The sequence below is a fragment of the Melozone crissalis genome, unplaced genomic scaffold, assembly GCF_028551555.1.
Source record: "Melozone crissalis strain CALT ecotype California unplaced genomic scaffold, PUWL_Pcris_2 ptg000042l_1, whole genome shotgun sequence".
Taxonomy (NCBI): domain Eukaryota; kingdom Metazoa; phylum Chordata; class Aves; order Passeriformes; family Passerellidae; genus Melozone; species Melozone crissalis.
In genome coordinates this window covers 16,468,910-16,492,500 of record NW_026535820.1, presented here as the reverse complement: position 1 = coordinate 16,492,500, position 23,591 = coordinate 16,468,910, and the positions used below count along the sequence as shown (strand labels likewise).

The 23,591-nt window shown below is 39.7% G+C and overlaps 1 protein-coding gene across 6 annotated transcripts in view; it reads right to left on the bottom strand.

Moving 5' to 3' along the window:
• Positions 1-23,591, bottom strand: part of ZNF521 (zinc finger protein 521) — a 230,555-nt gene that overhangs the window by 184,104 nt on the left and 22,860 nt on the right. For all 6 annotated transcript variants that reach the window (XM_054285299.1, XM_054285294.1, XM_054285295.1 and 3 more), the window contains one exon: positions 22,195-22,374. Coding sequence is in view for 5 of the 6 variants with exons in the window: in XM_054285294.1 (XP_054141269.1) it covers positions 22,195-22,374 (180 nt within the window). In the remaining variant the exon portion in view is untranslated. The remainder of the gene's footprint in view (positions 1-22,194; positions 22,375-23,591) is intronic.

Below are 23,591 nucleotides of genomic sequence, written 5' to 3'. Positions count from 1 at the left end.
GGTGTTCCCCACACCCTGAGGGTTAAATCAATCACATAGTAAGGAGTTCAGGAACAAGGTTCTTTCACCAGTGAGAAGGACCTTATCTGCATTATGGCTTCATCTGCTTCCCATGATCTCTCGGCAATTTTCATTTAAAAAATATCCTGCTCCTGCAAGGACGTTTTTGGTGACAGCCTCAGCCTCTCATGTGTTCTCTCTCTGGCAGAGCACAGTTGCAGTTTTTGTCTTTCAGTGTAGGCTTTACAGCTCTCAGAGAGAATTTTCTATGGAGTTTGAAAACCAACCATTGGTGGTATCCCAACCTAGGATAGTTGGTCATGTCAGTGATGCAGCTCCACTCCAGACCTGCAACAATGCTGCAAATATCTGAAAAGGCGACTTCCTATCTGACAGCACTATAATCAGCACCAAAGTCAGTAACTAACACAAGCTGTATGTTTATGGTTCACAAGGCATCACATTGTTAATGAGCAGATAAAACAAGAAGAAAGGGCTGTTCTTTGTTTACAGTACTCCCCTCATAAGCAACAGATGTCCTGATAGACTAGACTGCATTGGCTTTGTTGGTTGAGAACCTCCCGCTGGCCCTGGATGAGAACCAAGCATCCATACTGATTTTGTTACAATTGTCAGCTACTTTTGTTACTACAAAGCATGAACTGTTGCTGACTCATCTGTGGTCCCATGGGCACAGAGGAAATAATGTATGGAGTCATGCAGTGACTCCATGTATTGTTCTTCCCCTGAGATGACTACTGCTTGTTCCCCCAAGAGCTCTTTCTTGTGGGGTGCCACACAGTTTCCTGACTTTACCCTTCCTGGTGACTGTGTGGATGAAGAAATGGCTGGCAGACTCACATTCTTCTCTTTTCTGTTGATGACACTGAATGATTTATGTGTGTTTTGCCAGAACCAAGACTTAGATGAAGATAAACCATCCAACACCCAGACCAGTGTACTGGCAGTGAATCATGGTTAGTTACAGAAAGACCAGACACAGACACTTTCAAGAGGGGCAAACATGCCTGAATTCTGTGGTGGTGTGCTGTGGTCCTCTTGGATTTCTGTGTTTTGGGCCATCTGGATGAAACCAACATCTAAACAACCTTTTTGTATGATGTCAGAGGCTCTCATGGTTGGATTTATGGAGTGAAGTATAGATTAACATTATATTCTCCTGCAGAATTTCATCTTAAGAGCACTTCAAAACTTTGGCTGTTTGGCATCTGATGAAAGATGCAGAAATGCCATCACTGCTTATGGTTTTACAGAAGAACATTATTGCTCTGTTTTGTCAACCACTTTGACCCTCAGACTCCTTTTAGCCATCCTTTACAATACTGTTCTTATCCACGAATCTTACTTAATGTGGAACTGATGCATGACAGAGGACAGGTCTCCTGAGGTGCTTTACTTAGAGAACATTACTCTGGTTATCTCCTGAAAAGATGGCAGATGCCCTGTATAAAATCTCCAACTTCATGAATTCAGTTTGCTTTACTTAATACAGTTTAGATCTGTCGGATTTGATGCTGCAGGGCCAATTTGGTGTGGGTTGTGTTTTGGCTGCAGTGTGCTGGAGGAGAAAAGAAAATGGGGAAGAAAGCTATAGTTGAGGTAGGGAATAATTGCAGAGAGTTTAAATAGCATTTGCATACTGATCCTAATTACTGCTCCCGTTTTTATGAACCGTGGTAAACAGAGTTTTATAAATTGAAAAAAACAAGCTCATGTATTTATTTGTTCTCACACAGGGCTTTCTGTCATGACAGTTTATAAACGCCTACCTTGATGTGCCATCCAGGCTTCCTCCCTTAAAACATTTTTCTCAGTCTCTTTGGTCATGGAAGCTGCGGGTGTCATACTCAGACTGTGACTTTGAGGGGAGGGCGTGCTCTCCTCAGACATTCAAAATCAAGCATTCATTATAGCATATGCCATCGAGAATGACTTGTTTTTATATTCTGCTCAGTGAACCAAGATTATCTACTTCACTGAGAAGAACGATGTAGGAGCCCATCTCCTTTGTTTGTTCTGCTTTCAGACAGACAAAAGGCAAGTTTGATGAATGACACATGGATGCCTCAAGAAGTTGTTAACTAGAACCATTCTATGGTTTCCCACTCCAGAGCTTCACCCTGTCCCTTGTAACATGGCCATCCCCCACACCTCCAAAGAGAAATTGCCTTACGTCTTATCCAAAAATGCTTTTCCCCCTTAAAAACAGTCGCAAGGATAATTTTCTTGTCAGTGCAGGTTACAGCTTGTTGGTCCAGATCACATTTGCAGTGGGAATTAATGTAATGCTCCCTTTTCATTTCTCCTGGCTGGCAATCACTTCATTTCTGAAGCAGAGTGCTGTGTGAGTCTGCTCTATAAAGCCCTGTCTCATGAGCACTGTAGATGTCCTCGAGGCATGAGTCTGATAGTAGTCCAGGTAACTGTGAGCACCACCTGAGTGAGGCACAGGGTAATAATAAAGATGACAGCAGTGCCTGTGCTTCTCTTGGCTGTTCTCTTTTGTTTTCATTTTCTACATTTGAAAAACATCATGCTTCAGCTTAAAAAGAATGATAAATAAACCAATGACTCGAATTTCTTGAGGAATTTTTTGAACTGTAATTTTAACAAGAGCTCAAGAAATGACCTGGTAGTATTCTCATGTTACTACCACTCAGCAGATGAACTAGCTGTCTACAGCAGGCTCCTTTCCATCACATGAACACTTGAAGTTTGGGTTGGTGATACTAATAGCACACCCTTGAACTGTGTCTCCATTCTTCAACATGACACTAAAAGTGGACTGTGTGGCTCTGGAGCCTTTTGTCATCTCACAGTGATTGAAAGATCCTCCCTGAGGCTCTTTTCTCTTAATATCATGCAGAATTTCTGCCTTCTCTTTCAGAAGAAAATTCCTTGTTTAACTTCTCTAGGGTCACTGTATACTAGTGCAAAAAAACAGGTGCAAGACAGGTCTCTCTCTCATGTTAAATTTCTGTACGCTTCAATTCTCCATAGATGATTCACATCATTTCTGGATCAAATTACCTGGTTTTAACTACTGACAGGATCAAATTAACAAGGAAAATGGAATAAAAAATGAAACACATTTTAATGAGGGTGTGACACACAGAGGTATTGCTAACAGACAGAAACCTGTTCCCCTGTATAGAAAGGTGCCTGTACACTCCTGTAACTTGCAGCAGGCCAGTAGTGAACAGACTCATTCTACAGATGAGCAATGCATTGGAAATAAACTGCACCTCTGCCTTCCATGATAAAGCCTGTGTCACTTGGATTCAGGCATCTGCCAAGTCCAGAGGATACAGGTGTGAAACTACTGTTTTCTACAAAAATTTGTATTTCAAAGAATCTGACTCTGCGAAAGGACTGTCACACCATGGAGGCAACGTACAACATCCACAAGGAAATTAAGCAGAAACCAGTACATTTCTGTCCTTTGCAGATGAAATACTGACTTGGCACTGGCACTCTGTGCATTAAAGCAAACATGAAATACCCAAGCTACTGGGGATCCTGCCAGCCCCAGAACTGAAGCAGCATCCTGAGAAAGAGTTGTTGTTTACTCAAAAGTGAATACAACTCTCTTTCTTAGAGAGCTAAACTGTGTGCATGGCATTATACCATCCAATACAGATGTAACACAGTTACTGCTCACTGCTGCAAGAGTCTTTGCACAGTAATCCCGTTACTCCAGTATGAGCAATAAACTTATCTGCTTAATCACCCTCTTCCCTTTTGATACTCAGACCACAATGCAAAATTTTGGGTAACCTCAGCACTACAGAGGCATGAACATCCATTATTTGCTTGTGCTCAGCCTTCTTATACTTCATTAAGCATGCATACTATGAACTAAGTTTCTGAACAGATCCCAAACTGTTCCCAAATCAATCTGATCATTGCACCAGGCAGAGGGCCCTTTCCTCAGGTATTTCCTCCTTCACTTTCTCTAGTAAACATCAATAAGTAACAGCAAATAAAAGGCTGAAGAAAGCTGCCAAAGTAATACCTAACTGCAACTTCTAGACAAAAAATTAATCTTTGTGTATGTTGAAGTGACTACATTGAAATCCACAGTTCTGCTCCCTAGTTTTGGATGCTAGTTCTGCTTTTAGCATCACTTACTGAAAACCACAGAGACATGATCCTGTTTACTGTTTTGTCTGGTCACATTTATTCATGCCAATACTTAAATCTTGTAAGTTTCATAAATTAAACTGGAGTGGTGATGAGGGTAAAAGAGCAGAGGACCATCTTGTTAGCTTTCAGTGCAAGAGACATGGATCTCAGGCACCTCTGCATCCTTTCAGCTATTAAGATATTTATTCAGCAATTAAAGATTTTAGCAATCATGTTATCCACTTCACCTTACTTAACACCATTTGCCATCCTTTCAGAGAAGACTTTTTACAAATCTGTAAAATTACTTAAGACTGGAGATCCATTTGCAAGTCATAATCTGGTCTTTATGAGTAGTATGTTATGGTCACTAAACTAAATGTTGGTTATACCTTTATGCATACCTATTTTCAAATAATTTGAACATATTTACATGGTATATAGATATGCAAAACAGCCAGATGTAACAGATGTTGCCCTCTAATTTTTAAAGCCTCATTCTTTACTTTGGAGTTGCAGAGATAGAGAACTCAGGTGAGACACACACTTCTGAATTTCTATGAACAATAGGCATTTGTATAAAAGCTTGCTGTACTTTTCATGAAGATTCACAGAAAATATTTTCTAAAATACAAGTTTTGATGGATAGGACCCAGTAGTTTAAAGCAACATGTAAACATGTAGAAAAGTAATTTTGGTCCAAATTTTATACTTCCACATCTTCTCAGTCAAGTTCAACAAAATTTAAATTCGGAGTCACAAGAATTCAATTTTTATACCAAATGCAATGGTGTAAACTGTTATGGGAAAAGGACAACGTGGAAACCATGTTTTACAGTTTCAGTTTCATAGCTATATGGAAATCTCTTGTGGAAATGATTGGTTGTATATGCATGCACCATGACTTGCTTCTCTGTAACAGTATTAATTGGCATAACTCAAATAAGGCAAAGCCTAACTTACATTCTAATTCAATATGGGCTGCATTGTACCAGTAATTTCATCCTGGAGTCCCATTTACATCTGATTTTCCCTTTAAGCCAAGGGGGAAAAGGGAAAGCAACAGTGAGAAATGCAATCCCACTGAATAAGGATCCCCAGCACTTTCCTGCACTTCAACTGCATGATGCTGTTTAGAAACTGACTGAACAAGCAAGGCAGACTTCTCGTTATGCCTTTCTGGTGTGTTACTTTTCCTTTTAAAATAATCTGTGCATCTTAATGCCCTAAATTTGGAATGGAGCATTCCTGAATAACAATTTCCTGGTATGCCACTTCACTTCATAAGCTGAAGTTTCCTTCACTGATGGCCTTAAAGAAGTGCTGAAAAGCATTAGATTGTGGCACGGCCAAAAGAACAAAGCAATGTGGAGAATGTTATTAGTCAGTGAAATTACTTACCTGTGCTTGTAAAGTCAAATCTTGGCTGAACTGCTTTTCAGTCTACAAATAATTTCTTTACACTTACTCAGCTTAGAGAAAACTGGTAGCTTTGGGCCCCAGACAAGAGAAGAGACCACTAAGTGTGCATGAATGATGTCTTTTAGGGAAATAGAGTGTTTCAGGATCTCAACCTCATGTGTATCTCACCTCAAGTAATTAAATTCAATTTTATTTAATTTTTAAGCATCCTCATAACCTTTCTGAGACACTGTGAGGATAAATACCCCAAAGGCATGAGGCAAAGAAGTACTGTCACATGAGGAGCTAAATCTCAAGTAGGCAGCATTTAAGAGAGACACACTCAGTATTTCTTCACCAATCACTGCAAAATGGAAGTTAAAAATTATTTTAAAAAATATACCTGTATAGTTGTATACCTTTCTCTGGATGAAAACATTATGTTATAAGTTATCTACATAAAGCAGAGAACTCTGACATAAGTAACAATAAGTAATTACTTATGAAAAGTAACAGGAATTTGTCCAACTCATCTATCCTCACCTGGTCCCCTCCAGATTCCACTATGCATTCTCTGAACCTCTTTCATGAAGGCTGTCTTTTCAGGATCAGCAATTTTAAATAGCTTGAAATCTACTTACAGCTTCACAATGGAAGAAATGTGTGGACTTTAAACCTATTTTCTTCATGAGGGAGCAATGGTTTCATTAATTTTCTTGTCAACAATTAAATAGAAACATTTCCTCACTTTCTTCCTGAAATCTGTATTGAATAACCATGTTGGTTCTTTCATTTATGAATCTAAAGGACAGACAAATAATCATAACCCAAAAGTCCTTAAAATGAGAAACAATAGTTTTTGATGAATGCATTTCTACTACTCATAAGTGCTTTTTAAAAAAACTTGGCATGGCAAATGCACATCATTCCCTTTCTACCAGCACAAATATCTTCTGTATTCTAAGCAAATGTAATACAGAATGGAAGAAAGGTAAGAAATTTTAAAAATGAATGAGAACTTGTGGGTGAAGACAAGAGTTAGAAAGACCCAGCCTTGAATGATGAGGCAATGTGAAGAAGGTTAATATTCTGTGAAATTACTTACCTTTACCTGCAAAGGTAAATTCTAGTCTGAAGTTTACTAGCTTTCAGTCTAGGAATAATTACTTTATGCTTCCTCAGCTTAGAGAAAACAGTGGTAGTTCTGGTAATGCTATGAAAGTAAGCTTTTAAATTTTAAATATCAGGGAGGAAACAATTCACCAAGTATGCCTTAGATTAGGAATAGGAATTTTGTTCTTCCCTCCCTTCTGCTCCAGCTCACAGAAAACAGTGCAGACTGGGTACAGAAGGATCATGCCAAAGAACAGAAGACAACTCATGAGATCAGTTTTAGAGTCGTAAATTTTCAGGCAAAATAACTTTATTTAGCTATTGGTCTTTGAATGATTAATACACCCACTACATGAACTTCAAATGAACTACATAAATCTGAGCCAAGTCTGTTAAAAAAAAACTAAAATAAAAAAAAAAAGGCAAAAAAACAGAAATAGAGGGAGAAGTGTAAGTTCCTACAGGCATTTTGCTCAGACAGGCTTAGTGTTTCTTAAAATATGGTACACCTGATTGTGCCCATGAGGTCTGAAAAATGGGAGTGCTGCAGTCTTTACTTACACAATAATATAACATTACACATTATATTTTTGAAGCATTTCACCAGTGTGGACTAACTATCCATGCACAAATACAGACACTTTTTGGAGATGGACAGCTTCTTAAGGGGAGGGAAAAAAGAATGTCCATGTTTCTTATAGATTGAAAACTACCAAAAATGCTAATTACAAAGTATTTTTTCAGTTGAAACATACAATATAATTATGCTGGAATTTTAAAATAAAACACCTTTACAGGCAAATGCTACTATGTAAAAGACAACTACAGAGTTCTGTATTGGAGCCATGTCCCTAAAGCTAATATGCATTCTAATTAACATGGAATTACTCTTCTTTCAATGATTTAACTGCTCATAACTGCTCATGGAGAAGCAATAAGAAAGAAGAGCCTCTTGTCTAGCATTTTAAGCAATGTATAAGAATGAAGAAGAAAGAGGATGCTACATGTTAGAGCCAGACAGAAGTTGCAATATCTTCTTAAGAAAAAGATGCTTGCTGAAAAATTCTCTTACATCCAAAGAAGGGACACTTCCATGAGTCCTTTAACAATGGAAATGTTAACAACCATTTTTACATTCAAAGTAAAATTTCTTCAGTTCCAGTATCACCAAATGCAACCACAATTAAACTTACTTTAAGTCAATAACAAAATAATTAAATTTTCTTTGTCATTTGTTTTTAAAAGATGTTGTTCTCTGCTTTTCCCATTCCCCTTCCTCAGAAGTAGGCATAACGTTCTGATAAAACTATATACTTCATTAAGAAAATAGCTGGCAAGCCTATAAACTGTGCAAATAACATTTGGATTGCAAACCACATTTACTGCACTTGGCTGATGGAAGAATGATTATTCCATGTCTCAATCCACTAAGAGCATATTGACTACTTACATACACAACACTTCCTGTACACCTAATAGTTACCATAGTTTGGTAAACACATTCCACATATCACAGTTGTAGGCTTCAGATCCAGACCTTTCTTCCACAGAGTATCCTGTATTTATACATCCAAGAATGTTATGGAAGGAAAGGGTGGAAGGCTGCAAGCATCTTATGGCAAGTGTACTGGGGTCTGTTAAAACACGTGGTTTGACTTTTAAGCTATGTAATAAGAGGCAGAACCCCAAGCTTCCATGAGTGTGTATTAGAAAGCATACATTATGCCCTCTATCAAAAATTACGTAACTTGACAGCAAAATGTATAAGTAAGCCCATAATTACCTTAAGCGCCTGCCACACAGTCAACCCTCTGGGCTCACAAGTCAAAATATTGTGTTAGAGCTCCCAGAAAGCGGATATGAGGAGACAAGGGAGGGCCAGAATACAACTTTAGGGTTGAACACTACTCTGAGCCACTTCCCCCTTGGCTCAAAATGTCTGGGACCAAGAGGCCTCGGAAGCAGAATGGTTTCCCCAGCTGTGGCTGGGTGAGCAGGGCCAGCCTTGCCCTGTGCGTGGTACAAGAGCTTGTGCTGCCAAAGGGGTGACAAAGAAGAGCCACACCATTCTGAAACTCGGGACTTCAATGAGTACTGCTCACCTGGAAAGCAAAGCATCAGCCAAGTTTTGACAGTGTGTGTGTGGAATAATCCGCCCACTCTCATCTCAAAACTTGTGGCGCTTTTTGTGGACACTGAGATCCTGTGGCATTTTTCACAAGGACAGGAGGCTTGCCACATTATTCTTGGACAGTTTCCTGTCTCCCCCTGCTATGTCTCATGAGTCTTAGCTGCTGTCTTCTGCAAAGCTGGCTACATTTCATGCTGTTGTAGGTAAATAGTTGCAAAAAATTTTTGGAACCTGGAGAATGAAAGGTCTTGTGCAATTCTTACAGGTATATAAAACATAAGGTTTTCCCCCATGCAAAGAACAACTCTGATACAGTGAACATGTATTTATTCACCATAGTCCTATTCACCACCATCATGGATCTACTGACTGAGGTGCAGTTTCAAAACCACTGTATGAAAAAAAAATCTGTGGGAGTCAGCATACAGGGATGTTCTTTGATTTCCTATCCAAGATGATGAATTTTGTAAGAGCTAGAATTCAGCCTTTAATTTGTACTGGGCTTCATTCCATGCCCATAGAGGAGAGCTGCACAAGTAATTTTTAGGCACTTCAGGCACAGTCCAGTAACTGAAATGCAATGGAAAAGGCTCCATGCCTCTCATGAAGCCACGTCTGTATCCACAAACTCTCCCTCAACAGTATGTCAGGGCCAGCTATGCCTGCACTGACAAAAAAACATATGCTCTGTGGAATTCCAAATGCTCTTTTGTCCCATGCTCTGAGGGGCAATTGTTCCTACCACTTGGGAACTTCTGATACACTCAGTGGTATCCAAAAATGTGTATTCCTAAAGAAACATTATACAAAAGCTGGAGCATTTACAAAAATGCTTAAAAAGTGATCAAATCAAGAATGAAGCTGTTGCAATGGATGAGTGTGTAAATAACAACATGGACTGTAGACCTGAGATTGCAGCTATATTCTTGGTTCCTATAAAAAGTATCATCAAGTCCAGCAGAAGCTGTAGAACAAAACCAAGTATTTTGAGTGAATTTCACTCTGCTATTCTTGCTGAAATACTGAGGTACTCAACAGGAATAGTAGCACTACTCTAGATATTGTAGAGGAAAAAGGGAACAAGCTGTAGAAGAGTGGACTGCGAAAGAAGGGAGAACAGACAAGAAGGAAAAGCAGTGGGATATTCCAGCACCACAGAAAATCATTTGTGCCCTTCTCAGCCAAAGGGAGAACTGCAGGGATACCTGACCTGCTGATAGAGAAAAAGGCAATAGAAATAAAAGCACAACTCCAGAAACCCTCAGTAAAAGAATCGAAAGTATAGAGATAACAAGGACAGAAAAGTAGTCTCAGTAGCAAGTACACTAAATAACAAGATAAAAATCAACGACAGTGGCAGGCAGAGAGAGTCACAAAAGAGGTAGAATCTAATTTTAATAAGATAAACTGCATTCTTCCATTTCCTCAGCCTTTTCTTTACCAGGGAGTACCTGGTATCATGGCAGACAGGGGAAGCTTTTCTACTTTCAAACTTACCTGCCATGGGAAACTGTTTGCAAAAAACTGTGGTTAATATCACAGCCTGTCACTTGTTTGGGAAGTGCCATTTGAAAACAAGTTAGTTAAGCACTGACTATTTTAAAATGACAGAGTAATAGAAAGGCAGAGATCAGGGGGGCAGGGAGAAGAATCCTGAGAGAAACAGAATGAGTATCTGAACTCTCTAGTAGAAATCCTGCCCTCTGTGAACATAATGACGACTTTTCCACTGGTTTCAGTGAAGCAAAGATTACAGACAACAACCTACGGACAAAAATTGAAAAACATTCTCAGTCAAGCTTGACAGATGCCTGTGCAGAAACTATTATCCCGTAATACACAATATTCTAATCATAACATAACAGAAGGGGCAAATATTAAACCTGTTTTAAGTATTTCAAAGGCAGTTTAGAAGAATAATTAGAATCATACAGAAACCTGTGGTTATTGACACACTAAAATAGTTCAGGACAAAGAGGTGTTGCTTAGAAACTGAATTTACAGGAAAAATCGAACATGCTCAGTGTTTTGCAAAAATCCAAGTATCATTCCTGGTCATGTACTAAAGTCAGATAACAGCAAAAAGAAACAAACACATACTCATGAAAAATTAATGACATTAATTAATGTGTTAATGGTAAAACTGATGTGTTATGCACTCATGCTGAAGCCTGCATTTGTCAGAGAAAGGTGAATTAGCAACTGCCAGTTTCATTTCCCTGTGCTTTGCTTTTACAGCTGGTAGAAGCCTTGCAAAGTACTTGAAAAACTTGACCCTTCTCCAGCCTCCCCCGCATGAGTCACTCAACCTTCCTTCAGTCATTAGACTGCACTTCCTGCTGGGATCCAGCAGTAAAACAAATGAGAGACACCAGTTATGGTCACGGAGAGGGAGGTAATAAACCAGTGACAGGTATTTTTATGAAATTTAAACCTAATTCCCATATATTATACGTATCGACTAAGTGCCAATCCATGGCACTCTTGTGTAGAGCCCTATTTCAAAAGACATCTTGACATGCTCCAGTCCATTCCCTGTCCTGAAAGGATATAAAGGCAAAATATTTTCCTGCATTTTATATGCTTCAGCAATATTGCAGACAAAAATATTAAATCACTTTACTTGTACATGTATAATGACATGATTTTGGTAACACTGCCAAGAGTAAATTTGAACCAAAATTTCACACATGAAGTTCCAGCCTTTCATGTCATTATTAAATCCATGACAAATACTCCTTGAGAAGTTTGAATATTTCAGAAGTTGATTGCCAGTTCATCTTTTATACTTAGTTTCAATGATAACCTTCAGTTCTACCATGTCTTTCATATGTCTACAGTTTTGGGAAACCCCAGTTTCTTTCCCCAGGAAGTAAATCCCAAATGAAGCATCCATTGAGAGAAGTGATCACCCCTAGTCAGACAAAATTAGTAACAAATTTACCCTTTTCTGTCCATAGATCTTCCTGGTATTTTAGTTTCAAACTTGCCTAAAACTACACTGACTGTGCTAAAAGGGCTCCTTTCCTCACAAACTCCTTGGGTTCATTCCACAGTGTACACAAGAGACTCATTTCTTTAAACTTCAAGGAGTTCCCATTGCAGTGTAGAAGAGAAAAATTCGGAGATTATGGAATAATCATCTCCAAATCGATCAATTTCCCCCGAAGGTAAAAAACTGAAAGAAAGAAAAAAGTTGAACAGTTCCAGCTTGGCTTCTTGAAGGGAAAGTACCCCCAGGGCATGTTGTAGAATGATCCCGATCTCTTGCTCCTGATGCTTATTAAGAGGTCATAGATATCAGTTACACTACAGCATTCCAAAATGATAACCTCAGCTAAGGACTATGACCTCCCAGTACAAGTACAGGGATATAAAATTAGGAATATTAAGGGTCCACACTAAGAAAGAATTTAACTCATCTATCAGTCATTTTGGAAAAACAGTTGGGATAAATGGTATAGCTTTTATGGTAAAGGGGTCTTGTGAAAGACAGAGGAGCTTTAGTAAAAAGGACTTCAAGTTCCAGCGTTTTCCAGAGATGCAGCACCCTGATTTCTATCTGATCATTACAATGGATTTCCACAACAGGAAAGGTGTCTTTCTCAAAAGGCACAATATATAGCTCAGAGCACCCTGGGTAAATTAAAAGGTGCTTCCCTTTGTCCTAAACTAGTAACTTACTGAGAAGCAGAAACGACTTTGCAACCGTGTCAAACAGAATATTATGCCAAGACAGAAATGTTTTTAAGGACCTTTCTGCTCCAACAACTCTATTTTTTCCTCAAAAGTGGTTTTTTAGACCCTCCAGATGATGCTTAAAAGGATAAACAAAGCCCATATGGGTGGTGTGTTAGTGAACTACCACATTGCCTGGAAGCCTTAACACTCTACAGCTGATTGTATAAACATGAATTAAGGTTTTTCTGCAACTGTATTAAGCAAAGTGTTAAAGAGCTGTGGGGCATTTTGTTACATTTGGTTTTCAAGCTATGAATTTAACTACTGAACATATAAGTAATGATAATCTGTTGTACCTCCCATTCCGTTCATTTCAAAATGGTAATTAAAGTAAGCGCCAATAATAAAAACAGCAAGTATTTCAAGAAAATTATTTTAGAAGATGCAGGAAATTCACCACTTAAAAAGGCTAATTTGTCATGGCAACAAGAGCCATTTTGTAATACACTGACAATATACTATAAATATTCCAGTAAAATAGAAGCATAAAATAAACAACAGGTATTTACTCCAAGGTAGTTGATTCTCTGAAACGCTGTATTCAGTATGGACTGTAGGTGTATATACACAGATGCAGGCACGACAATCATTATTTCATTTTTAACAGTGCGTCTATTAGAATCATACACATGAATTCCCATTGTACTGGGTAAAGGTCAGGGTAGCTATGACCCTGTATCAGCAGCAGCTTTACAATTCAAAGTCTGTATTGCTGAGGACTGTGAAAAATAAGACAAGCTTGGCCACAGGATCCATATTGATTACAACAGTAATTGGAAGGAACATAGTTATCATAGGGTAAGTAATGACTATTTTTTCTTCTTCACATATGTGCCAGTGTTGATGATTCCCCTGCCCCCTCTGGTCCTTTCCCTGCAGGCAGCCATCTTCCTTGGACAATGAGAATTAGGAATTTCAGCTGCATAGATCAAATAGTGATTATAGTACTGCTTTCCCAAAACTGGAACGAGCACTGATGGTTGTGTCCTGCACAGAATGCCTGATAAAGGTCAGTGGATTACCTCATGTCATCACCTGGCAGATCTCAGAAATTGGACCCTCTTCTCAAGCAGGCAGGAGATGTCACTTGAGCACACAGAGAGCAAGGTTACTTTTCAATGGGAAAGTCACAGTAGCCAAACAGTAATGCAGAGAGATACCCTGTACTGCCCATTTGGAAATGCTGTGAGGAAACGGCTTGACCTTTAGAACACCCAGCAGTGGCTATAAATAAATGGAACAACAGACTGTCACTGTAATAAAGCAAAGTTCTGGATCTAGCCAGGGCTGATTTTCAGCAGAGTGCCAGGGAGGCATTTGAAATAACTCTGAAAAAGCCATGGAGCTGGCCAAGTCAGTGCTTTGAAACAGGGGCAGCGATGTAAGGCTAGCTTGGAAATGACAAAATATCAAAGCTAGAAGAGGTGCAATTTATCACATTATCATGGGTCCTCCCAGAACTTAATGTTATTGCACTCACCCACAACAGAATGTCAGGTGCTCCCAGCTGATGCTTTCATAGTTGCATGTCAAAAAATCACCACATAGATATGTCCTCTGCTATAGCCTAGGACTGTGATTGTAAGTCATACTGCTAAGCATGGCTTGGGAAGAAGACACTAAACCAAGTATATAATTTATGTAAAATATTGTTTTTCTCAGAGGGGAGACCTTACTGCTCTCTATAACCACCTGAAAGGAGGCTGTAGCCAGGTGGATGTCGGCCTCTTCTCCCAGGCAACAAGTGATAGGACCAGAGGAAATGGCCTGAAGCTGTGCCAGGGGAAGTTCAGGCTGGACCACAGGAAGAACTTTTTCACTGAAAGGGTGGTTAAGCATTGGAATGAGCTGCCTAGGGAAGTGATGGAGTCACCATCCCTGGAAGCATTCAAGAAACAACTGGACATGGCACTGAGTACTATGGTTTAGTTGACAGGGTGGTGTTCACTCAAAGGCTGGACTCGATGATCTTGGAGGTAATTTCCAACCTTAATGATTCTGTGACCCTAAACCAGACTCTGGGTGACAGATGCATGGTCATACTTATAGTCTGCAAACCAGTACATTGTTGTCTCCAAGATTTACTTTTATCTTCAGTGGAACAGTTTAACTTGGGAACTTCTCAGCAAAAGTAGTCAAAATCTGGTTCAAATGTATGATGGCCAAGTCCCAGGATGGCTGGATTCATGTTCCAGACAAGAATGTATGCCTTGGGTGTTAAGAGCAATTTGGACCAACTCTGCTGCCTACTCCATTTGCCCAGTAAGGTATGGATGGCTGCAAGACGAGCCTTGAGAGCCTCATACAAGATCCCAGATTATTTAAAGGTGAAAGACAGCAGAGAAACAGTTCTACCAAAAACTAGACCTCATAAGCCCTGCACTGGGGCTGCCTACACCAAATCCCTTTGCCAATGAGAGACCTACAGCCTCCAGCTGAGCAATTTCTGGGGCAGAGCAGGAGTCCTGGGCCAGCAAGGGGTGTCTCTGTCCGTGGTACTCAGCAAGGCAATGGTGCCTTCACTGGTGCAGGGCCGTGGGGTCAGATCTGGTATCTGGATATTATATTGGAAATTCAGGTTCTCATGGTGCAAAGTCCTTGGTGGACACGTGGAGCAGATAAGCCAACCAAAACTCTTTCTAGTCTGTGCTAAGAAAATCATCAGCCTTTTCAGTGGTAGAAAATCAGGCTAGAATAAGAGGAAAATAGGAAGAAAAATTGAGGAAAAATATCAGTGAAAGATATACAGGAAGGACTCAAACTCTCTTGGAAGACACTGCTAGCTTATTCTCCCACCTCCCAACACAAGAGTTCTGGCACTTACAATTAATACTCATGAACAGGTTTGCTACAGGGGTCCCCCAAGTCAAAAATAACAGCTTCATGATACCGACCATCAGCTGCTTTCTATTACAGGGAGTCACTGACAGACAACTCAGGAAGTGCTACAGGCTGCTTTTAAAACACCCAGGAGATGAAGATCTACTGGTTTCATGACTGATTAACAATCTCGAGAGCAGAGATTAATGGTTTCCAAGCAAAAGGGAAGAGGTTTATGCCTCCTTGCCCATGTTTGCTGTTCATCATGGATCCTCAAGATAAGCACAGGGATTCTGAAGAACAGTCAGAAGGCTGTGCTCTCTACTTTCACAGCTTCCAGCTGCAGCATATACAAGTTCCCTCCATATCTAAAAATAATTTTTACAGAATTTTGATACAAAAGTCTAGGAATTTCATCTATCAAAAATCTTTGTCTATTCTCTGTAGGAGCATGAAGTTTTGCATATGAACTTCTGTATGGCACACTCTGTATAGCTTTGGCCATTTAGCATTGCATATAAATCTTCCATCCATGTCCAGTGAGAGGCTTTACATTGCTCTTGGAATTAAAAATTTAAATCTTTGGAGGCAGAGGCTGTAATTACCACTCTATTCCCCTTTTCCTCCAAATATCAAGGATTTGGAGTTGCAGATACAAATCCAATTTTTCAGGTCCTGGACCAAAAAATAATGAAAGGATATAAGGCTACAAATTGCAAACTACCCTGTGTGTTGGCTGGGACAAGGAACTGGAGGTGAGCATCTTCTTTCCACTATCTGTCAAACAGAATATCATGTTGTGGAAAAGAAGTCAGAAGTTTGTGGTTCGAATCAAATGGAAAAGTAGAAATTTGTCTCTGTAATACAGCAGCTGGGAAGCCCTGTAAAGAAAGAGAGTCCTGAGCTCAAGTTCCCAGTCCAAACATTGTTTGTCTTTTATTCAATAACTGTTTAATGTAAAATCCATATGCAGTCCTTGGTGCAGGAATTCTCTAGAGAAAAAGAGTGACTCTCTCAAGTGAAGTAACTGTACTTGGCAAACCGTGCCTGGCAGTGTGCCACCAACTGCAATGAAGCAGATGAATATGCTTTTGGTGCATCATATATTTAACTTCTTAGAGTCCTTGTCCTCAGAAACACTTTGATCAAGCTCTGATTTTTGTCTATGATGCTGAAATGACCAAGGAGCCTTGCCATATATCTTTTCTCCACAAATGTAGAGGAAACTCAAAAAATAATGACAAGAAATATAATATATTTGGCCAGAATTCTTTTGCTAGCAGGAAGAACTATTCTAGCTAGGATATCAAAGCATGGTAACACCAAGTGTTCACAAGATTTATCTTGTAGTCTCACTGTGCACAGCATACATCCTTTGGGACAAAATCCCCAGGAAAGTTTTCAAGTGTTCTAGTGAAGGAGATGGTCCTGGTGTTACCAGCTCATTCAGAAAAATGAAAGATTCCTGAGCACTAGGAAGAAGGGAAGGGAAGGGAAGGGAAGGGAAGGGAAGGGAAGGGAAGGGAAGGGAAGGGAAGGGAAGGGAAGGGAAGGGAAGGGAGGAGAGGAGAGGAGAGGAGAGGAGAGGAGAGGAGAGGAGAGGAGAGGAGAGGAGAGGAGAGGAAAGAAAAGAAAAGAAAAGGAAAGGAAAAGGAAAAGAAAAGAAAAGAAAAGAAAAGAAAAGAAAAGAAAAGAAAAGAAAAGAAAAGAAAAGAAAAGAAAAGGAAAGAAAAGAAAAGAAAAAACCATTATAGTGGAATCTCCATTGCCTCCTGTTTGCTAAGTCCCTGATCACTCACAGTGCATGCTGTCTGTGAAGCTGTCAGGTAGCACAAGCTCTCATATGTAGACATGAAAGTAGGTGTCTCTCAGGATGATGATGAAAATTAATTTTGGTCATCATTAGAAAAACAGAAATACTGACTTATCTAGGAATTCCCACCCTTGGGATACTCCAGTGCTGATGGAGACCAGCACTCAGAACAATGGACCCCTAATACAGTTCTGGAATTCCTTTCAGATGGCATCCGAGAGGAACCTCTGAGCAAGGCAAGACTGCATCTCTTCATTGGCAGAGGACACACAGCTATGACCAGTAACCTTTTCAATATCAGAAACAGCTTAGGTGATAACAGGAACAGGCTATCAGCTCTACCTGACACACTTACTCAACCTGTGAGAGCTCTAGAACTAAGCTAGAGCCCAAAGCATAAAGTGGAGTCTACCTAAACACCTAAAGGTAAAATAAATATCCCCAGCGGAGAAATACCTCATGTATTTTCCCTCAGAACACCCTTAGCCTTGAAGCTAGGAATGCATATGATTCAGTAGCCTGCTTTCAGGCAAGTTTTATAACCTGTGATGACAACAGGGCTAGTAGGAAAGTCCTGTAACATGCACTGTGTCTACTCATATTCAGGTGGAGCATAGCAGATTGTGTGCCAGCACGTCCACTGCTGCTGAGTTATTCAGCAACTAGATTGTTCACTGCATGTTTATGCTCCTTGTTCTAGTATTACTCTGGTTATGGCTGAGATTTCTGATGCCAAAGTGACCTACAGGATCTAGAAGGGTACCAAGCTTGAGCTGGATACCTCTGCCCACAGAGCCAGCCAGTGGAGAGGCAGCTCTCACATAGGAGACTGCATAAAGCAGAATCCCTGAGGACTGAAAGGGAAAATAAACAGCACAAAGCACTGTGCGGGGAAAAGGGATTATAAATCAAGATGGAGACAATAAGAGAAAGTGTCTGACACATTGTGTCCTACCAACAGCATATATGGCAGCAATGCAAAAGGTTAAGCGTCCTTTCCTGATGGCAGAAGAGGAGAGGAGGTGCAGTTGAGGGTTTCTCAGTACTGCACCATATTTGATCCTGCATTCAAATTCCCCCAGTGAGATCCAAGCTGACATATTCTAGAAAGGCATCAGGCTCATAGCCATGCTAATTGGACCCTTTGCTTATAAACACAACATAGAGGATGACAATGTGCAAGTGGCTTGAGTTATTAAATTAAATGCTGCAGGAAGAATACAGTGTGAAAAGCATTAACATCAGAGAGAAGCACTATTAAATCCATATTTTTATTGCCAATCTTTTGTAATGACTAGATGAATATAGTTCAGCATCTTATCTATCCTTGGTTACAAATATCGCAAAGAATTTTTTGGAACTTTTCCCCCCATTTATCCATTATCTGTATTTCACAAACATCACAGGAATTGTCAGCAATTAACATAAATAAATCATCACCTTTTCAGAGAAAGCTTCAGTACAAGAATTTCAGATGGTAGCAAAAAATATTACTAAATAGCTCATGAAGGGCCTGCTCCATCCCCCACTGAAGTCAATGGGAATCTTTTCACTGACTTCAATGGACACTGGATCAGACCCAAATTGAAAAGATCAATAGCGCACACATTAGGATAAAAGAGCAGCTATGCCCTCCTCCAGAAAAAAGGACATGAGTTCAATTCAAACAACAGATTACAGAAAGGAACCAGTTGGGGAGGACTTTTTTCTCCTCCTTTGAAAAAATCTGTAAGAGCACAGCAATTCAAGATCCTGAGAGCTGAATCTCACAGAGTTGTAAGTAACTCTCATCTTCCACTGTCCTCTGAATAGGTGGGGGTGACTGACACTTTGAGAGATTGGGAGCACTGTTTAATAAACCAGCTCCCTTCTCCTCATTCCAGTCTTTGGTTGAGAGTACAGAATGAAGATTCAATAAAGCAATTTTACTCCTTCCACTGAACTGTCAAAACTTCAGGGAGACACGTGTGATATTTTCAAATGCAAAAACTAGAAGCTGGAGTATCAATTTGAGAACCTAAGTGACAGGTCCAATTCTCAAGTATGTTACAAGGTTGGTAGAACTAGGGGCAGTCAAGACACTGTGACACACAAATGTCGTGTTTCATATTCAGAGTTTTACTAGAGGGTTGCCTTAAGCCATTGTGTTTTCATCCTGTTTGTTCCATCAACATAACTGTTGATTTTACCCGGTATAACTGAATGGAAAAAGACCATACCCCTGGAACAACATGCTCAGTTTGTAAATTCTCACAGTGCCTCTCCCTATGCATCTCACAGAGCATCTCAGTGAAGCTCAGGAAAATCCAGACAAGCTGCAGCAGCTGGCTCAGCCATCTGAAGAAAAGGGGTTGGAGGGCTTCACAACTTAAATGTGGTGTTCAGAGGATGATGGCCCTGGCATTTTTACATAATGGACATCTTAGGTAACTCTTTACTGCCTGAGACTCAGACTGGAAAAATTTCATCTAGATAGATGATACACTCTGCCCTCCTCCAGAGAGGACATAGTTGATCCAAACAGAAGAATACAGTAGAAAAAATGCAAAATTTTTAAACCTCTTGCCTTTCATTAACAACTTAGCGACAGACATGTTTGTAGACTTACTAGTAGTCACCTTAGAGTGTCTCCTAATTTCAGTGGGACTCCTGCAAAAGGAGACAACCAGAACAACTATGTAAGACCCTGTGGCATCAGAGGACTGTGATGAAAAAGAGAGGAGCAACCAGCCCTTCTTGATAACACTTTCTTTAAAACACCTTTGAGCATGGCACCCAAAGGTGCTTGTGGAAGAGGAAGACAAAAGTCCAGGCAGTTTGATTAAAATGCTAAAATCAAACCTTATTTTTGTCAAATATATATTGTGTTTCAGAAAAGAAAAGCTTCTTTCTGTCAGCTGTTTGTCACAGATTATCAAAAATTAATCTCATCCAATGAGGTTTTTTTGAATGTTGTGTCCTTAGTGTGAGGTCACATATGCACCCTAGGACCCTGCATTGGAAAAAAAAGTATTTTTTTGCTTAACAAGAAATCCTCAACTCCAGGCACGTCATTCAGGCCCCTTTCAACTCTAAGGGTGTATTTGGGTCATTTATATTTAGAAACAGAGGACAGTTGGCTTTTTGTCAACTTTGTACTCCAGAAGGGTGTGTAGTTTCAGTTTTTGTTCACTTCATTTGCTTTCAAACAGCCTGGTCTCTACCCATTCACTATCACAAGTTTCCTTGAAAGAGAGGCAATGATATTTTTAGGAACTTAAACAATTTCCTTCAAGATTAATCTTTATTTCCCCATCCTCTGCTATTGTATGTGCATTCCTACCTTCACACATGCACCTCACCATCTTTATTTTCACTCTAATTTAGCAACACAGCTCTCAGCAAGAACTGCTGGTTCAGGAGCAGTGGTCCAGGATTCTTCCTATTTACTGCTCCCCTCACCTGCTTTTCTTCAGTTTCTTAACACAACTGTTCAAGCACTGTTCAGTGCATTCTGCTTGCAGCTTTAAAGCAGAGAAAACACTTGGTAGAAGGGGGCAGCAACAAACTAACCAGAAAGGAGAGACAGCTGTATCGGAACAAGGTAAAGAACCCACAGGGATGAATAAATAGGATCTGAGACAGTGAAGGGGAGAGCCAGGGGACTCAGGCAGAGTGAGTGCTTTCTGGGAGAGGAAAGGAAGAGACAAGTTAAGCCACTAATTTTTCAACACAGAAAGAGAAAAAGAAAGAAGTATGAAGAAAAGGGGAGAAAAATGTTTAAGTTATTTCAAGTCAAGAGAGAATATCCATACTGCCAGAAATCATGAGCACTGTAGAAAAACACATTGCGGAAGTTTGTAGGAGTGATTAGAAAATTATTGAATTGATTGTATCTCAAGTCAGAAATACATTTTACAGGCAAGAAAAGGAAAAGCAGTATATTAATAAAAGTAAATACTTCTTGCTGCAGCAGATTTTCATCTTCCACAATTTGAAGTGAGGATTAAAATCATTTGACAGATCCACATTACTTCCTCAACCTTTTTCTGCTCCTGCCCACTTATTCCTCTTCTGCTCGTCATCTTTTCATCCTCAAGAGTGGTACTGCTATCTGACTTTTATGTCTTATTCTGGCAGGGCTTAGCCTATGGACCTATTGGAACCAAAACTCAGGAAGCTCTCCAAACATGAGCACACACAGACACTTTCTAAAACTATTCCCAAATGGAAAGAGAATTTTCTTACTTACAAAGTCATAATAAAGAAAGGTTTTTAACAAAAGTCCACTACACAGTAAGTACATTTTACACTATACAGGCTAAAAATAAATCACTAATTAAAAATGTAAGCGTGCCTTTCTCTTGTTACTGAGCCTGTTTGGACTTACAGTGTGTACCATAAAAAAAAACTTACTATATTTAAATTTAGCAGATTTCACATGGTTTTCTCAGTAAGGGGGCTCTCTACAATAATTTCAAAGAGGAATCTAGGTGGTAGATAGCTCCATTCACCCAGCTTTACTTAATTCAGGAGTATCTGATCAGCACTCAGTTCTGCTCCTTCACTGAAGCCGAGATCTTATTTTCCCCTCTAACAATTTGCTTAATTCCTCTCAACTTTCAGTTACTGATTACTGTACAGTCATTTGTAGTTAACAGATTAGAGTAACACAACATCCAGCTCAGATCTGCAACAGGCCATTGTGCAAATTCATTCATTATGTGACATTATGCCACTTAAGCCCCACTTACAAATGCCCTCTGAATTTACAAGTGACCTAGCAAAATACACATAGAAGCAAAGCATGGAAAGCTGTACTATATGAATCTAGAAAACAAACACAGCAGTCATATATCCTTTGATATTAAGGAAATTTCTAATGCTCCATTTACAGTATAATCATGTCTCAAAATCTGTTTATAAAGGTCTCAACCAAGCATTCAAGAGCAGGAATAAAATAACTGAAAAAGGAGGGGTATCAGAAGCAGAGGATGGGAATCAGAAATAGAGCAGTGCACGAAGGCACAAAGTGATAAGTATTGTTTACCTGTCAGTTGACATTGATTAATCTTGTGTTCTGTGATATCGCTCAGTGACTCAAACACCTGGAGGCAGCTGTCACAGCTGTGCACAGCTTCTTCTTCTAACTCCTCCCCTTCATCCGGCCTTTTCTTACAGTCTAGCACATCTCCATCTTCTGCCTTGTCTTCTAGTTTACAGTTAGGGTCTGAAAGAAAATCAAGACTGTGATGTCAGGCGTGTAAGAAGAGAACATTCGAGAAGAAAAAAAAATCAAAATAGGTTGTTGTGCTAATGATGAGAAGAAAGCTATTTGGCATGAGCCTGCAGCACACTGTAGAATTTATTGCTAAATAAGCAACAGAGGCTTTTTTCCTTTCTTTTTTTTTTAATCTCAATGAAAAGAAAATTTCCCTTTTACTCCCACAAATGCAGCTCCATTTCTCACTCAGGCTATTCTTCCATGCTTCAGTGTTAGAATAGTCAATTTTATCACAGCTATTGAAGCTGTTTTGATCATCATAAGAAAGGATAAACCACCTATGCAATTAGGTTTTCAATGAAAACAAAAATCAGATCAATGAGTGTGCAGGAACTTCTTTTCACTATTAACTACAGCGTTTCACAGGAAATTACCAGAATTAAGAGACTAACAAATTTGATTTACATAAACATGAAATTAATCTTGATTTTACAACCCACTCCAATACTCCATCACCACACTATTTGACACAAACAAAGCCCTGGAAAGCTTACCCTGGGTCAAAATGCTACTCATGCTCTGAACTTGTGTATGAATTAAAGACGGTGCTCATCAAGTTCTTGTGTTTGCCAGATTATGGAAAACTGGAAACTAACTACTCTAGTATAAAAGCTACAGAGTGCACAGAGAAAGCTTTATCTGTTTGACATATTAACAGGCATTTGGGGGATAGCAGGATAGCCCCAGCCTCAGATCCAGTCCTGAGCCCAGCTGAAGCTTCTGACTAGAAGAAACGTGCAGCCTCACCACCGACCCATGTGTGCAGAGACCCCTCACAGCTCACTGCACTGCCTCAGCTCTGCGCATCTCAGCTCAGTGAGATTATGTGTCGCCTAGAACTTTTCTTCCTCCTTTGAGGAGGAACACAGTAGCTTTAACTGCTCCTGAATTTTTGCCCATTTTACTAAAAGCTTCCTTCAAAGACAGAAATAAACCAATCTGTCTTTCCTAATAAAGCAAGCTGGCACTTATATTTGTTTTTCCTTGGGAACCACAGTACAACAAGTGAAATGCAGAAGAGAAACGGTTGTGCACATTCCAGCAAAAGGAATGCAAGTGTTTCACCACTTTTCCCTTTTCTGCTTTGGCTGCCTCATCTTTCCTTTCAGATATTTGAGAGAGCTGAGACTGAAACAAGTCATTTTAGAAAACAAGGATGAACT